The 16,743-nt window shown below is 30.5% G+C and overlaps 2 protein-coding genes and 1 long non-coding RNA gene across 12 annotated transcripts in view; 1 reads left to right on the top strand and 2 right to left on the bottom strand.

Annotated features, from left to right (window-relative positions):
- Positions 1 to 4,765, bottom strand: part of LOC105642524 (inositol hexakisphosphate and diphosphoinositol-pentakisphosphate kinase VIP2) — a 29,871-nt gene extending 25,106 nt beyond the window's left edge. For 2 of the 7 annotated variants that reach the window (XM_089716682.1, XM_089716683.1), the window contains exons 1-7: positions 4,375 to 4,765; positions 4,156 to 4,215; positions 3,997 to 4,043; positions 2,580 to 2,663; positions 2,001 to 2,064; positions 1,491 to 1,644; positions 38 to 108 (exon numbers count right to left, since the gene is read on the bottom strand). In XM_089716682.1, the coding sequence (XP_089572808.1) occupies positions 38 to 108; positions 1,491 to 1,644; positions 2,001 to 2,064; positions 2,580 to 2,663; positions 3,997 to 4,043; positions 4,156 to 4,215; positions 4,375 to 4,461 (567 nt within the window). In that variant the 5' untranslated portion in view covers positions 4,462 to 4,765. The remainder of the gene's footprint in view (positions 1 to 37; positions 109 to 1,490; positions 1,645 to 2,000; positions 2,065 to 2,579; positions 2,664 to 3,996; positions 4,044 to 4,155; positions 4,216 to 4,374) is intronic. The other 5 variants (XM_089716684.1, XM_089716686.1, XM_089716685.1 and 2 more) reach the window with 5 other exon arrangements.
- Positions 4,766 to 6,756: 1,991 nt separating this feature from the next.
- On the top strand, positions 6,757 to 7,689 carry LOC119371337 (uncharacterized). Its single transcript, XR_005178942.2, has 2 exons — positions 6,757 to 6,992; positions 7,129 to 7,689. It is a non-coding gene; the product is annotated as an uncharacterized LOC119371337 (long non-coding RNA).
- Positions 7,690 to 8,953: 1,264 nt separating this feature from the next.
- On the bottom strand, positions 8,954 to 14,997 carry LOC105642517 (FAD/NAD(P)-binding oxidoreductase family protein). Of its 4 annotated transcripts, XR_002285463.3 has the most exons (17): positions 14,656 to 14,996; positions 14,428 to 14,553; positions 14,264 to 14,323; positions 13,305 to 13,418; positions 13,143 to 13,230; positions 12,611 to 12,756; positions 12,417 to 12,518; positions 11,469 to 11,540; positions 11,295 to 11,394; positions 11,144 to 11,226; positions 10,487 to 10,564; positions 10,298 to 10,396; positions 10,159 to 10,209; positions 10,003 to 10,059; positions 9,867 to 9,921; positions 9,751 to 9,792; positions 8,954 to 9,187 (listed from the first exon to the last, which is right to left on the bottom strand). XR_002285463.3 is itself a non-coding variant. In XM_012227364.3 (16 exons), exons 1-16 carry the CDS (start codon positions 14,785 to 14,787, stop codon positions 9,104 to 9,106), a joined length of 1,434 nt encoding a protein of 477 aa, XP_012082754.1. In that variant the 5' UTR covers positions 14,788 to 14,995; the 3' UTR covers positions 8,954 to 9,103. The 4 variants fall into 4 exon arrangements, 1 of the variants encoding a protein (XP_012082754.1); XM_012227364.3 differs by lacking the exon at positions 9,867 to 9,921 and having other exon boundaries at positions 14,656 to 14,995; XR_002285464.2 differs by lacking the exon at positions 9,867 to 9,921 and having other exon boundaries at positions 9,138 to 9,187; positions 10,159 to 10,178; positions 14,656 to 14,997.
- Between the last annotated feature and the right edge of the window lie 1,746 nt (positions 14,998 to 16,743).

Genomic DNA, 16,743 nt, shown 5'->3' with positions numbered 1-16,743 from the left:
ATTATAAAAACATAAGATTGTCAAGACGTAAACATACCTTTCTAAATAATTCTTTCATACCACCACCTGCCGAACTGGGATAATATATCATGATACTATGATCATCCCCTTCATAAAGCACAAAACGTAACTCAGTATCAAATGGGCTTATTGCAAAAGATATGGTCATTTTACTAACCAATGCCAATAATGTACATGAAAGAAAATACTATGGTAGAAAAATTTTCAAATAGAACGCCATAGGTAGTACTGATTTAACACAGAAGCCTGCATCCAGTTGTACCAAGAACATTCCTAATAAAAGAGAATAATGTCACTAATGGTTAAAACAAACCAAATCTTACTAGAGGAGTTCTGGAAAATTGAAAACTAAGGACATTATCAAGCTCAATCTTTAAAAAAAAATCATAATATTGGCACACATTTAACTGAGCTTCACCAAATAACAAACAAACCATAATCTGCATTTTTTATGTTATAGATGTTAACCAAAAGAATGTGTCTCATTGTTTCATAATTATGAGGGACCAGAATCCAGCATTGATACTGCGAAAGCCACAATTCAGCAGAGGTGATTTCTATATATTCCCAATTTTCAGCATTTTCGATGAAGCATTATCAACAGTTAAGACTGATATTTCACATCACAGTTTTAGATAGTGGCTGTTTCATAACCATTTAGCATTTCATAACAGAGTTCTAGCATACCATCACATAATTTTCCGTTTCTCTATGGGTGATTGATCAATCACCTAGAAACAGTAGATGAAACATGAGAAACGACCATTTCTCGATTCTCATGTTTTTTCTAATTATTAACATAATATCTTCCATTTTTATTTACTCTTTTTCCAACTTATATTTATTCAATTATTGTTTATTGTTGATTTGAATTATTTTGTGAGTAACTTTAAAAATTCACCATAGCAGCAGCTATTTAGAACGATCCAATCCTGTTCAAACTGATTTTTGGACACTGTTTCCATTTACATTAATGCTTCTGATTCCATTATTAAAACCCTGATCAATGTACTTAAGATTGGTGGCTGAAAACTCGTAATGACCAATAATTGAAAAGAAAATTGCACAGCTGACAGACATGAAATTTACAACTGCCTCTTCTATCTTCTTTCATGGTCTGTCCACTTTATTAACAGGACAACAAAAGTAAAGAGACTAGTAAAGCTACCTAAATAAGCAAGCATGTGATCAATGCTTTTATGCAAAAATAATTGTCTCCTCAGCTCACTTATGCATTTTATTAAAGCATGTTACTAAGCTTTTTCGATTGCATGAAAAATGGAAATATAAACCAGATCAATTATCCAGTGAACGCATAATAATTTCCCCAAGTCAAGGGCAATAAAATCCATCATACTTTTTTCGTTATTAAAACTAGCTTGAAGCATCAAGTAAATAAAGGAGCACATTCACATCATGGTCAAGTGCATAAATTAGAAAACTAATGGTATATTAAGTAATATGCTCACCATCAATAGGCTTCTCCACAAATGGCTTCCAAAAACGATTACCATGAACCTCGACAAAATCTTCTTCCTCAACAAAACAATCCAGTTCTTGATATGGAAATTCTCTATTGACAAGGGCATATCTTGGAACAGGGATTCCAAACATTTCAAGGCGCTGCAATCCCCAAAAAATAAATTAATAAATTTATTAGTCTCACATTCAACTATTATATTAGGAACTAACTATGAACATGATACAGCTTAATGATATCCATAAACAGTTATTGACTTTAGAAAATAAATTAAAGGAGTAATTTAAGATCATTCTTCCGAAGTGAATTCACTGATTATGGGCAAAACTTGCCCTTGGAAAGGGAGGGTGGAATGAGAAAAATGCTTCAATAGAGAGAATTATAAAATGCTTTTTTGTTTTTCCCACAAGAAAACAACAATGTGTAGTTGCAACATGTGAAAAGACTGAAAAATAGCTTTAAAAGTCTTGATAATAAGGCGGAAGCATGCACCAAATACCTGGTATACTTTCCTTCGGTCATGAAGAAGATGTTGTGGCTCTAAGTCATTAACCAGATAAGGCCTGAATCAAGAACATGAGCAATATGTCAAAGTGCATCCCACATAAATGATTCAAAATTTAGGGAAGATGCATCTGAAAGTTGATGATATACGAAAGCAAATACAACATTGCCACTAAATTCTCATGAGACCACTTTACCTTTAGAACTGCATTATTACTTAATTAGTTATCTAATCATTAGCTAACTTCAGTAAGCAATGGAGTTTGATGGAATTGTGTTTTTATCCATAGTGCAATCATATGAAACAAGGGTAAACAAATTGGAATGGTTAATGATATAAGTTGACATCATTAACAGTGAACAAATTAGAATGATAATTTAGCAAGCAAAACTAAATCCACAACAAAAGTTCTATTATATATTATACACATATGGTAAACGAGAAAAAAAATGTGTTATGCATAAAAAGATGAATTGGGAGAAATCATTTCAAGCTTACTTATCTTTGGATTGGGAAGTATTTACGGTTAATTGGTCATATGAAAAAGATATAAAAATAATAAGTAAAACTTACTTCCTTAGAGCAGCATATGCTTCAGCCTTTTCAAGGGGATAGCCACTGGAATGGAAGGCAATCAAGCAATCACATATCGGCCAGCTGAAATAGGCAAATCCTGCAACAATTAGTCATCTTGCAGAGAAAAATTGAATTGTCAAATTCCAAATCTCCACAATTTAAATTGATTAGGTGAGATAAGACTAACAACATCTATACAAAATGTTAACAATAATAACTGCTCGCCAGTATAAGTATGTGCAACATAACCATCATGCCTTCACCTTTATATTACTAAATTTTGAAATCCATGCAGGATCAAGCACACTTGTCATTCGTTTTACTTCAACATGAAGTTGAAAAGAAACGAATATTAACCAAATAATTTGCCACTAAAACTCTAACCTTAGAAGGAAAACTACAGCCAAATAATAAGATAAGAAAGTGGGAAACATAAAGAAAAAAGGTCAATAGGTTTATGTGCAAAAGCAAATGTAAATTCAATGCTTACAGCTAGAAGAAGAAAGAGCGGCAGATGGGGAAGATGCTATTCTGTCGATTCTAGAAAGAATCTTCTTGATTGCTAAATGTTCCCTCGTTCTTGAATATATTTCCTATTTGGTTGCATCTATTAGGTAATGAAACAATATCAACTTTACTTTTAGCACAGAACCTCCTCTATTGTGTTACCATATCAAAATGTTATCACCTTCAGTAGTCAAGTGTAAACATGAAAAGGTTGCAAAGTTTACACATTGTTAATTTGCATTGCTAAAAGACACTCTTCCCCTTTTCGCAATCAGAAAGTAAAAGACAAAATACTCTGTACATTATGAAAATTAAAGGCTTTTTGTTTCTTTTCTTAAATGATCAGACTATAACAACGACCAGAGAAATATTATTCACCCTCAAATCCATGCCACTATCGCTACCACCATGATAAGATAACACAGCCAGTGGACCATTGATGTCATCATTACTCGGGACCAACACTACTGTCATCACCACTACATCTGCACCTATTATAGCTGTAATTGATAAACCGCCACTGTTGCTGCCACCACTAGTAGCAATTTAGCAACATTGAGGAATCACAATAACCACCACATGGCAAAATACAAATAAAGCACAAAATGCAAAAAGTATACGCTTGACATGTATGCTCTTACTAAACATTCAAAATTTGTAAGTGCCTTTGCCAAACTAAAAAGTCAAAAAAGTCAACCTAACAGTGTCTTGACGGGTTAACCTACTGCACATACTTTTCACAGAAAATTCCAATCACCTACTAATCAACAGACTTTTAAAGAACAGTCAAACAACCACAGGAAATGAAATCCACAGCCTCTACAAGCCAAGTAAAGGAACAACATATTCATTCTCAGGCTAAATCAATAATCAAACATAGTTTCAACTAATGATTCAAAAAATGTACCTCTCAATTGGATCTTCGAGAATGACTTTATCGCCAAAATGTATAATCTTCAAACATAAAAGTCACAACAAAACAGTCACATTAAAAACTCAAACTCAAGCAAAATAAAAAAGGAACACGGTTTCATCCCAAACTCAATGTTCAACAAAATTCAAGTACCTCAAATTCACCAAAAGCCTCTAATCTCTCCATAATTCGTCCCATTGGAGCCGAGGATACCTAAAGAAAAACACAAAATTCAGAAAAAAAATAAAAATAAACAAACACATACAAATCCTACATTATTCCAATCCTGCTTTACTTGTTTCAGACTCTGTTTGTTTCTCTAAGTAGATTCTGTACGTATATTATTAAGAACAAAGCTAAAAAGATTAGAACCTCAAATCCGCATTTCACCTTCTTTTCCATCACACAGACTCCAATAGTTATCTTCTTCTCAACTCCTCTTCCTTCTTCATCTTCCATCTCGCTTCTCTGTTAAATTACGTATCTCTTTCTGCTCCCTATAACCAAAACCGGAGGCTTGTATCTCTCCCTGTACACAAGCAACAAGCGAGAGCTCAAACAGCAGAAGCGAACGGAAGTCACAGGCGGCAAGAAGAAGGCGAGCGAGCGAGACGAACCGAAATAGATTTTGTTAGCGAGCGAAGGCTCTGTTTGGAATTTGGATATGAAAAGAGATGAATATATGATTCTGGAATATGCAATTTCTCTTTTAAAAAAACAAAATTAATAAACAAAAGGAAAGAGACGTGTAAAAGTTCTTTTGAATTGAAGAGAGTTTTCCTTTTTAGTTCTTTATAACGGACGTAAGATTAGTCCGTGTCGTTTTGGTTTCTCAAATATATTTTATTATAATAAGCTTTTTGGACCTATGAAAAACGAACATAATGTGACAAAAAAGTAAGGATATAGATAATACAATAAAGAAGAAGTGGGATCTCACGTGTCATTTGCTACCTAATTCCATTGGTCCCCTCACCCTCTTAATTTAATGATTATAATATATAGTTTTAGTTTTGTATGCCCACTGATTTTGCTAAAATAATTTGACTTGCTGTTTTGGCTAAATTTTATTTTATTTTAATTAAAATTTTTGTATAAAGTTCTTTTTATGTGAAAGATGAACTTCCATAAGGGTGAAGTTCTAGAAAACCCAACAAATCAATTAAATTAAATCCATTCGTTTTTTTCTTTAAGCAATCAACTTCATTACTGCAAATTAAACCTCAATGCATCAACAATAAAAACTGAAAGGGATACGACCAGACTCATAAAAAGAATGAGTTGCTAATAGATGAGCAATTCTATTCGTTGACCATTTTATAAAACACATAACTATAACAGATTGTTTGAGTGGAGGTTATTTGGTGGGTTTAAAGAGCAAAAGAGGTTGTTTAGGCGTTTGGAAAAGAGAGTTTGAGGAAGATAATGATTTTTGAAAATTATTTGAGAGTTGAAAATTCATCTAAACAACTCAATTTTCAACCGGCTATTGGGGTGTAAGCATGGTTAAAATTTTTTATTTCCAAAATTATTCACAATTATATTTATAAATCTTTCATGACAATGGTATTTTGTAATTTTTATATTTAACATTACCTTTCTCTACCATCAAACCAAACAAAACAATATTATTAAATCTGCATTTATCATCCCTTATCCACAAACATAAAAAAGACATTTACCATATTTTCTCGTACCATACTTTACTATACCTTACTTTAATGATCTCTCTCTTTTTTCATCCGAACAAAACGTAAGCAAGTTCCTCAGTTAAAGATTTACAAGTTCCTCAGTTAAAGATTTACATTCTAAAATAAGACTACCAAAATAAGAATTATCTTGAGACCCCTATACATAGCTTGAACTAATATTTGGGAGTTAGATTCAAACACCGCACTTGTAAAACCATGTTGCTTAACCCAACTTGGTGCTTCTCGAAATGGTAGAGCCTTTACAAGATTAGGAGTTGGTGACCCCGAAAGAAGAACTTGACAAACCTGAATTGATTCGATTTGATTCGTTTATATAATTAATTTAATTTTAATTTTTTAATTCAGTTGGATTTTTATTAAACTTAGAAGTAAGTTTAAATTTACATAAAAATAGCTAAAATGAATAAACTTATTTTGATTGAATTTTAATTTTATACATTATTCTATTTAGTTTACATATTTATGAAAATATCAATTTATTGTGTAAGTATTTTAAATGGGGTGCCCAGCATTTTAGAGTAATCTTGCAACAAGTTGCATATTAAAGCCCACAAAATATTAGCTAATCCTAAAATTAAAGAAAATATCGTCTACAATTATGCAATTATCCACAACAAATTATTTGTTGAAGGATTCAAATTGTACTTGGCTTAACCATTTTTTTTTTTTTTTTTTGAAATAGAGTGAGCAACATCATCTAACGAATTAGAAAAAATAAACAATCTATATATATAATATATATATGAAAGCTAAAAGAAAGAGAGGATTCAAAACTTCTCTCAACAATCACTATTGCATTTCTCTTTTTTTTTAGAATTTTTTTATTTTTCTGCAATCCGATTAGATGTATATTTTTAAAAAAATTAATTTTTAAAATTGATATATAGATAATTAGGCTTTTTAAAATGTTTAAAATTCAATTTTCATTTAGATAAACACTAACCAAAAAAAATATCAATTTGAATACAATACAAATTCTCTTTAATCCAACCTATTTATATCATTGGAATTGAGCTGTCATTTCTTGTATTGGCAAACTGAGTAATGCGATTAAGGATGTCCGACTTTCAAGTCTTTGGTTTCTAACTATTGACAAATTGAGCATGCCAGCTATGAATTATTTTATTGTTGTGCAGGGCTCTCCAATTGGATCAATGAGAAAGGGGTAAGGGCAGCAATGGAAGAGTGTCAAAAACTAGGGTTACCAAATTAATTAGCGTCTGTAAGAAGCTTTCAGATATTCTTGGTATAGCAGAGATCTCTCCTGCTGTTAATCAAGTAAGTGCGTTTGCGTTTTTTTTTTTTTTTTTTTTTTTTTTTTTTCCATTTTAAGTAATATTTGCTTATGCCGGTTGCTTAGGTACTTTTCGTTTGTTCTAACTTTTTTAAAATTGCTTGTGCATCATATTTGCAGTGTAATTCATATTTGCAGTACAATTCAATCCTTGCAAGAAACTTAAAATGGCTACAACTCTTGAATTTCACGAAATTTTCAATTATGCCTTAGATGGCATATGAGCAGGGAAAGGAGAGGATGAAAGAAAATCTCAAAGAAAATTCTAAGAAGATCAGTCAAATTACATAGAGTATTATTATATTTTATTTTGCAATTAAAATTTGTGAAGGCGCTGTTGGTATATTCCAAGTAAAAAGATAGTTGGCCATTTTAATCCTAAGGTAGCCGAAGTTGTGGCAATTCGAGAAGTTTAAGTTGCTTTAAAGACAATGGATGGAAAAATGTGCAAGTTGAATTAGATGCCCAATTGGTGATAAAAGAAGCTATCAATGCTAACAGTAATGGAGATGTTAGTTATTTTGGGTGGGTCCGTTATTCATGATGCTAAATCTCTAATCACATAGATAAGTAATGGTCAAATGCTTTTTGTCCGTAGATATGCGAATGAAGTAGCTCACGTGTTAGTAAGGGCAATTCATTCTATATCAGATTGACTGCAATGAATTATTTTACCACCTATTTGTATTATTGATGCTTTAAAGTTTGATAGCCTTTAGTTTATAGAAATTATTATTTCCTTAAAAAATATATATATAATTAAATAATTATGACTTTTTTTTTTTCAAAACTATGTCTATCTTCTTTTTTTTTTTTTAAATATTTTTTTTCTTCAGTTATCTATATATTTATTTAAATTGAAAAATTTTATCTTTTTATTAATATATAGATATAGATTACTTTCATTTTTTTTCAAAACTCAACTTATCTATTTATTTATCTTCTAACTTTATGAAAAATGTATTTATATATAAATACCTGCGAAGCGCGGAAGAACTACTAGTTTATATATAGTCAAATCATTGATCATTTAATAAAAAATGAATAATATTTTGATTGCACATATCTCAAATATCATATTCCTAAATTTATAAATTCATTACCCACTAGATATGAATATAATTTGACATTCAAAAGATACTTAATTATTTTATTTTTATTATTAATTTTTTTCTAGAAAAGAATGGAAATAATTTTTTATTTGTAGTTTTCTTTAGTTGCAATTGAGGATGCTATTACTACAAAAACTCAAAATGGGCTAAAATTAACAGAAAGGTCAAAATATGGAGAAATTGCAAAGCCAGCAAAATTCAGGATATTCCAATACATTAGATTGGGATTAAAAATGTAACATTTCTCCGTCTTAATCAATTTAACCCCCTAAACTTAACTTATCCCATGATTAAAACTAAAAAAAGATGCATGAAATATCGAATAGACGAAAGAGATTCATGAAATATACTATACCCCTCTTTACTTTAACCGATGATCTTGGATTCGTAAATTTATACTAATTTAAATATTTTAAAACCTTTATTACTGATTTATCATATATGAAATCCATGCATTCTCATATTGAGCAAATCATAAATTTATACTAATTTAAATATTTTAAAACCTTTGTTACTGATTTATCATATATGAAATCCATGCATTCTCATATTGAGCAAATCATTGTTATATTACATATTTTGTGAATTTTACTGTGTTGGAAAGTAGTACTTTTATAGATTTTAAACTTTTATTTAGAAATGTTAAGAAAAATTTGAGAAATCGGCTCAAAAGGTAAAATTTGGCCTTTTTAATCAATTTAAACATGCGTAGGTGTTAAATTAGTCCAAAAGGTAAAATACGAGCTTTTTAATCTTTCTAAACAAGTTGAGGGTTGAATTAACCTTTATTCCAATTTGGCATTCTTCAAAAAGATGTCAGGTAGAGAAGAATATAATGTTGATGACTAGTGTAGTAAATTTTATTTGTGTACTGTTGAGCAAACATGCATATGAAGAAAAGCTAAAACAATATGAAAAATGAAACATTCAGGTACAACTTCTCATAAAGTGAAAAAAGGATAATGTTAGGACTGACTTTCAACTCATAAAACTTCCTCCTTTAGACTATCTTCAACTGCTAGTTCACCAATACTTGTCCCAGCAATGTATCCGCCAGACCACGCATTCTGTAAAGAGAACAATTGATGGTGCAATTTAGTATCAACAGAACAAGAGTGTGGTGAATAGAGAGGGGTACGACATTCCAGCAGTTATAATTCCAAAATTTTGTCAAAAATCTGTAGAATGCATTGTCCTCGGTATTTTAAATATTTCAGTCATTGGTGAAAAAGCACAAAGGGTTGCAGAATTAATTTGCTCTGTTAAAAGTTCAAAATTCTGGTAACAATCTGAGAGATTCGAATGAGAACTACCAATCTAGTAAATAAATTATTGCCATTGTTACGAAATTACTTTGGCCTACTAATGGAACAGTTCAAAACTATGTTAAATAGGAAAATTAATCCATATCTAATTAATTAGAGACCTAGTTGCAACTTCACACATTCAACTTCTGTGCAAAATTTAGCAGAAAGAGATTTGCACAGTGAATAAAACTGAATTACAAAATACGATATCCTCAAGACAAAAAACAGAGTTACTGCATTTGCTATAGCTTTACATAGTTTATTTATAAATATATTATCATTATACTACATTATATTATATATTGAAAGAATGATTTTTGTACCTGGAAATTAAAACCACCTGTCACCCCATCAACATTCAGCACCTGCAATTGATGTTTAATCTTTACACCCGAAAAGAAAAAAGATAGTACTCATTCACACTTGTGCAGGAACTCACAAAATAATGGACATTTGGGCAATTAAATTCAGTGTGGAAGTTGCAATTGTCGCATCTACATTGAACAATGTCTCCTAGTAGCTCACTCAAACAAGAAATAAGAAGCAAAAAGATCTAAGATGATAAGGGACAATACCTCTCCTGCAAAGAAAAGCCGTGAACAGATCTTGCTTTCCATTGTGTTCAATGAAATCTTCATGAAAGAAAAAGCAAGTAGAGGAATATTTTCAATAAACAAGAGAGAGAGAGAGAGAGAGAGAGAGAGAGATAAAGAGGGAGGGAGGGAGAGAACCTCGGACAATGGAACACCTCCTGCAGTGACAAATTCATCCTTAAATTGACCCTACAGTAGGTATAAATGCATACCATTTAAAGAAAGTATGGAAAAAATATTAGGAACAGAGCCTAGATTTCACAGTGCAGAATTGTACCTTTCCCATTATTCCAAATGTACAGTGTTTTAAAAGATGCGCAATGGAAATGATGGAGGTATTCGATATGGAAGCCCACAAGGTATCTCCAATTACATTCTGCATATCAACAACAAAAATTGAATTTTGCAGATACTTTTATGAGGAATCATTTAGTACATGATAAGTTGGTTTGAAACATCCAAGTACCTCACGATCCAATATATATTTCCAAAATCTCTTTGGAAGGCCAAATTCTGAAGGACATGAATTGACTATTTTTTGCTTCTGCAAACAAGTAAATACAACATTAGAAGTAAAAATAACACTATTCTGCTAACTTGCATTCCTAAAAAAAACATAAATGAAGTATGTCAATAATTTACAAGAAAACATAGAAATGCTAGTATTGCAAAATCATTTTTTTTCTAATGCCATTGTCTTTGTAGAAAACTAATTTTTATCTCTATTTCAGGAGGAGGCCAACAAGATATCATGAATCATGTTTGACAAGGTTTTTGATACCCTTCATCGACCAGTTTTTGCCAGTTATATTTGCTGAAAGGTATCATTTGAAGGAAAAATGATTCCTTCCTCACTCTTCTCATGCTAATGTGAAGTTAATGCCTATTTCCAAAGTTCTGTGTACTCATGGTCTTGGTTTGCTAACTTAAATTGACAAGGCAACTTATAAAATTTAAACATCTACATGGGTCAACCCAGATACAGAGTTAAGTTTTCCAAGGACTATCGTGAAATAACCCCTTGACTTCATGATCCACAGTCAAAAATTCAATTTCAGACTCATTTAGTATGACTTTCCAAAACTTGCAATTACTATATGCAAAAAACGTGATTGAAGATTACCAAAAATTTAATCTTGTGTTGACTGAGGATTGACTTTATGCTTTCTATATGCAAGTCAGGTATAAAATCCACCATAAGCATTCCTGCATTCATATCCAATGAAGTTACTAAATGAGAGAGAGACAGAGAGAGATAAAGTTTCTGATAATACCTTTGTAAACTGAAGAAAACAGATGACGCGCCCCCCAAGCAGATAACCGAAGAATTACTGGTCCACTAAGTCCCCAATGTGTGACTAACATGGGACCAACCTGAGTTTCATAAGTTCCTATTAAGGCATAGAATGTGTATATGCATTTACATTATAGTTTTTGAAAAAGCTTGCCTGTGTAAGGTGTGGTATATTCCTTCGGACATTTTCTAATTTCAGCTTTGCCTCAACCTTAGGAAATGTAACCTGAGAATTAGAAGAAGCAAAACTTAAGTAACAAAGTTAATAAAGAACAATTTAACTAGTTAATACTCAGCAAGTTTTCCAGAGAGCCTGGATATGTGCAATGCATATGTATCTAGATGTCTTGATGAAGGACGAAACTTAAAAAAGAAAAAAAAATGTATATATAAACAAAATTGTCAAAATATTTTCCATGACACCAAACTGACAATGGAAAAAGCGGGATATCCACTGCACAAGAAAATTGTAGGATATCAGTAATATATCAAATTCAAAATAAATTCACTGTCACAGTTATGACCGAGGCAAAACATATTTTGCATTTTTGCTCCCTAAGACAGAATTGTATGAAGGCGAATTATTTCTGTAATAACAAATAAATTAACAGAAATTTACATAACATAGTTCAACAAAATGCCACTCACTGCCAATAAAATGAAAAAAAAAAAAAAAAGTTGGGGCATGTATAAGCAGAGGTGACTGCTCAAAAAAATTAAATAAACAAATACATGTCAATACTAATAGAGCATGATTAGAATTCATGCACTCACACAGTTTGACTATATTGCAGTTATACTTGCAAACATTACTTTATGGATGATTAAAAGGTGTACAACCATCAATTATATCACTTATTAGTTTGTAGAGCTATAATTACAACAAAAATGTTACTATGTGACCTTTTCCTTTTCTTTTCTTTTTCTTTTTATTTTCATTCTGAAACTCAAGGACAGAGAAAATTGTCAATGAGCAACTATACTAAGGAAATAACAGTTTTTTGACTTGAATACACATAGTACACATAAAACAATAAAACTAGAAACACCAACTTTTGAAAGTAGCATGGCAAAATCTTAACTGATTACTAGGAAGCTTTACCCCTGCTAACTCCGCAAGCTGTTTATCTTCAATCTTGAAAGTGAATAAGCTTGGTACTGGATCAACAATTGAATGACCTAGCTGATTTGCAAGATTATAACCCTATGAAAAGGGTAAAAAAAAAGAGAGAGAACTGTCTCAGGGATCTCAGCTATAGTCATGATGATGCAAGTGAACAGTTCATCCATTATTACCTGTCGACTACTCCCACTGGCAATCAATAGATAATCAGCTTCAACAGATTCAACATAATCAATTGTACGTTTCTCAACCTTCAGATGAAACTTTCCACCCGCACTGATAGACGCATTTGTTACAACTTTTCCAGTTTGCAGAGAAACTGATAAGGAACTCACATTTCAGATTGCACAGCTTTGAAAATTTCCTTACTATGGAGAAGGCTCTTATTTAAACAGTCTAAAATGCATTTAACAGAAGGAACAAAATAAGTATAACTTTAGATGAGGCCAAGACTAAAAAGAAAAACTATTAATCTCCTTCACATGTTTCTTGAAGATTTATCACATTAACATCTCATATAAATTTATTCAGTGTGAGGATTAATCTCCTACACTACTGAGATACCTGTGTCATATGCTAAACAAATACTTACAAGAAAAAAAAAAAAAAAAGAAACAGAAAGAAAATAAGAGAGAGAGAGAAAGAGAGAGATCAAAAGGCCTATTTTAAGTTGAGACCAACAAATGAAAATATATAAGAAACTACCTTCCTTCCGCTTTGCCTCTGTTAGAAGACAATCAATAACTGAAGATGAACTATTGCTGATGGGAAACACTCTTCCATCATCCTCAATCTATAGGCAGATAAGCATAAATCACATAAGCAGAATAAGAGAATTAACATATTTTATGAAGTTTTCTCGAAAACCTTCAATGCCACCCCATGATCAGAAAACCAAGACATAGTATCCAATGGGCCATGTGTATTGAAGAAAGATCCTCTCAATTCTTTATGACCCCTAGGATAATGCTCTGCCAAAACCTGCAAAAAAATAATGAACAAGGAATACTCACAAGATTCTCAATTTACAAGTATTTACAACAATTTCAGTTAGTTGATGCTGATTAGAACCTATTATATATACTTTAATACAAATTACAGGTTGAATTAAACATATGAATGAAGTCAAACTTGTTCATTACAGTGTTTAAATATCATACGAAATTTTTGGGTAACGTCTATTTGTAGATTTTAAACAAAGTTCATGACCTCTGACAAATTCATGCTAATCAAAGTTCACTCGTGTTCATATTACTCTAGAATCTTCCACTCTAAATAATTACCAGATTCAAATAAGAAGTAGGACAAGGAAGTAAGTTCTGTAAAAATATTACTCTTGAGTTTGTTTTTTCTTTTTTAACATTAGATAATACTCTAAGTTGAATATTATATTAAACTGTCCCTTGCAGCTCAAAAAACTTTTTCACATTGACACAGCAATAAAAGCAAATATGATTATCCAGATATTCTCTTCCCTCTTCAGGGTATTACTGAATCAAAATTTTTAACTTCAAAGCTCCATACATTTATTAAACTTCTAAGCATCCACATTCATTTTCTGTTGTGCACTCAAAAATTGAATCTAAAAATTCAACCACTATTATGTTTCACCAATAGTGGTAGATGAAATCTCATGAGAATAATATATTTTCTCATAAAACAAGCCCTGGCATATGGTATTTTTCTTTCTAAAATCAATTGACAATATCCATTCCATACTTCTAATCTCACAAAAGAGTTCCTAACTCATGCACTATAGTACAAAAGAAGTGCAGAATGTTCCAAAATTGAAAGAAATCTCAACTGATAAGATAACAATTTCTTACCATATGATCAGTATAATGCCCATTTGTAACATTGCATCTACCTCCTCCAGATATTTTCACCTGTCAATAAAAACAAACAATCACCAGCATATTATACATACCAGCCAAGAAAAATGGAAATAATACATGAATATAAGTTAATTTAAAAAAAAAAAATCCAAAACCTTAGATAGAGGCTTTCCTTTCTCTATAATCACCACATTAAGATTAGGAGCCAAAGTGTTGGCTCTAATTGCCCCATAAACTCCGGCTGCTCCACCGCCAACCACCACTAGTAGCTCCTGGTTCGACTATCATCAAAATGGAAAAAGATTTAAAGAAAAAAAAGGAGGAAATAAACAAATTAAGAGAGAAACATTACAGGTACTATAAGGCCGAGATAAGTTAAAAACCTCGTGAGCTGTAGAGGCGGCAGTTGCTGTAAATTTGCGTTTGTTGGGAGTTATAAGAAGAAAGCCGTAGTTGGCGTTGATGTTTGAAGAAATTCCAAATTTGAGGAGGAAGCGCGCTAAACTGAAGCTCATGGGTAAGCACCAACTAACACTAAGAGAAAGGGAGCAGGATTGAGATAATGATTTTTTTTAGGTCAGTTCTTTGACTGTTCATTGGCAAGAAGGAAAAAAAAAAAAATACTAGATTATATTGATTTGTAGTAAAAACTGGGCTGGAAACTGCGATTTGAGAAAGGAGATGGGATTTTGGAAGGGAAATTATTAATGGAACGAATCGTTCCATGGAACAATGAACAGTTTGGATTATATATATATATATATATATATATATATATATATATGCGGAGAAGTTTGGATTATATGTAAATTAAGTATAAGCTTCTCAAATTGTCAAGCGTGAAAAGAACAATAATCATTTAGCAATGTTGTAAAAAGATAAAGTGTAACAGTAATTGTAAGAAGATAAATTGTTTTATATTTATACATAATGCGTTTTATCATGATAATATCTATTAATTACATCTAATCAAGGTAATGCATTAAATTAAATTAAAATTTAATTAAAATACAAATAACCCAAATTTATACCAAGAGCTAGGTTGTACGGACATAGCGCACCGAGATACGGAATGTATGATAATAAATAAATAATCATTTATAATAAATAAAAAATATAAAATAAAAAGTTTAATATAATTAGTTTAAATTAAAATACAGATAACCTAAACTATAAAATAAAAAAATTTAATTTCTTACTTTAATGATTACCTTGATGTATGAGGTAGACTTATATACCAGAAGTTAGGTTGCACAGACATAAGACGCAAGATATAGAATGTATGGAATATGATGATATATAAACAATGATTTATAATAAATAATAAATACTTAATTTCTTATTTTAATATAATAAGTTAAATTCTAAAAATTATTATCATAATTCAAAAATCTATATCCATCTATATAATATATAAAAGTAGGGTAGTTTGTTTTATATGGAAGCCAAGTGTAAGTAACATAGTTTACCACTTGGCATCATTTCGGATTATAGAATAACGGATATTAGAATTTACACAATTAAGCACAATTGTAAAAATTGTATAGATATCAGTTGTTTTATATTTTTAGAAAATACCTCTATCAAGATAATATATATATAAAAAAAAGATTATATCTAGCATTTAATTTAATATATTAATATAATTTTATTTATCCTTACAAAATAATTAATAAGTAATTCACACGTTTAAAAGAGTGAAAATAAATAATATATCACTATTAAATAAACAATATATAAGCAATTTAAAAAATATAAATTGAAGCGTATGGGATAGGATAATTTAAAAAAAAAAGTATGATATCCACATGCTTAGAACATACTACACTAAATAAGTAATACATTAATATTTTAAATAAATAAATAATAATTTATAATAAATTATAAACATAAAATATTTTTTTTTAATTTCTTATTTCAAGGACTCAAAACCAAATAAAAAAACACTTTATTTTTATTGTTAATAAAAAAAAAACTTGGTTGATTAGCTTGGTGTAAGGAGTAGTCTCCTATACTAGGAGTTAGGTTGCACGGACACAAGACACTAGACATGAGAACATAAAGACACAACAATTTTTTAAAAAAAGTAGGACATTCACATGCTTAGGACATAGTATACTAAATAAATAATACATTAATATTTCAAATAAATAAACAATCATTTATAATAAATCATAAACACAAAATAAAAAAATACTTAATTTCTTATTTCAATGACACAAAAGCGTATTAAAAAACATTTTATTTTATTGGTAATAAAAAAAACCTTGGTTGATTAGCTTAATGTAAAGAGTTGTCTCATATACAAGGAGTTAAGTTGCATGGATACGAAACACGAGATACGGGAACGTACATGTACGATAATTTTTAAAAAGTAGGAAATCCATATGCTTATGTCATACTCTACTAAATAAGTAATACATTAATATTTCAAATAAATTAATAATCATTTATAATAAATCATAAATATA

The sequence above is a fragment of the Jatropha curcas genome, chromosome 11 (assembly GCF_041381405.1).
Source record: "Jatropha curcas cultivar XTBG-Jc1 chromosome 11, XTBG_Jcur_1.0, whole genome shotgun sequence".
In the NCBI taxonomy this organism is placed as follows: Eukaryota; Viridiplantae; Streptophyta; class Magnoliopsida; order Malpighiales; family Euphorbiaceae; genus Jatropha; species Jatropha curcas.
This window is presented reverse-complemented; position numbering and strand designations above follow the sequence as displayed.

What these genes read in the sequence shown, in the direction of transcription:
- LOC105642517 (XM_012227364.3), bottom strand. Translation starts at nt 14,787, where the DNA reads ATGAGCTTCAGTTTAGCGCGCTTCCTCCTCAAATTTGGAATTTCTTCA. An exon ending in AGAGGCAAAGCGGAAGGAAG is followed by an intron (nt 12,757 to 13,142) that starts GTAGTTTCTTAT and finishes GTTCCTTATCAG; the next exon opens with TTTCTCTGCAAACTGGAAAA. An exon ending in GGCTTTTCTTTGCAGGAGAG is followed by an intron (nt 9,793 to 10,002) that starts GTATTGTCCCTT and finishes CATCAATTGCAG; the next exon opens with GTGCTGAATGTTGATGGGGT.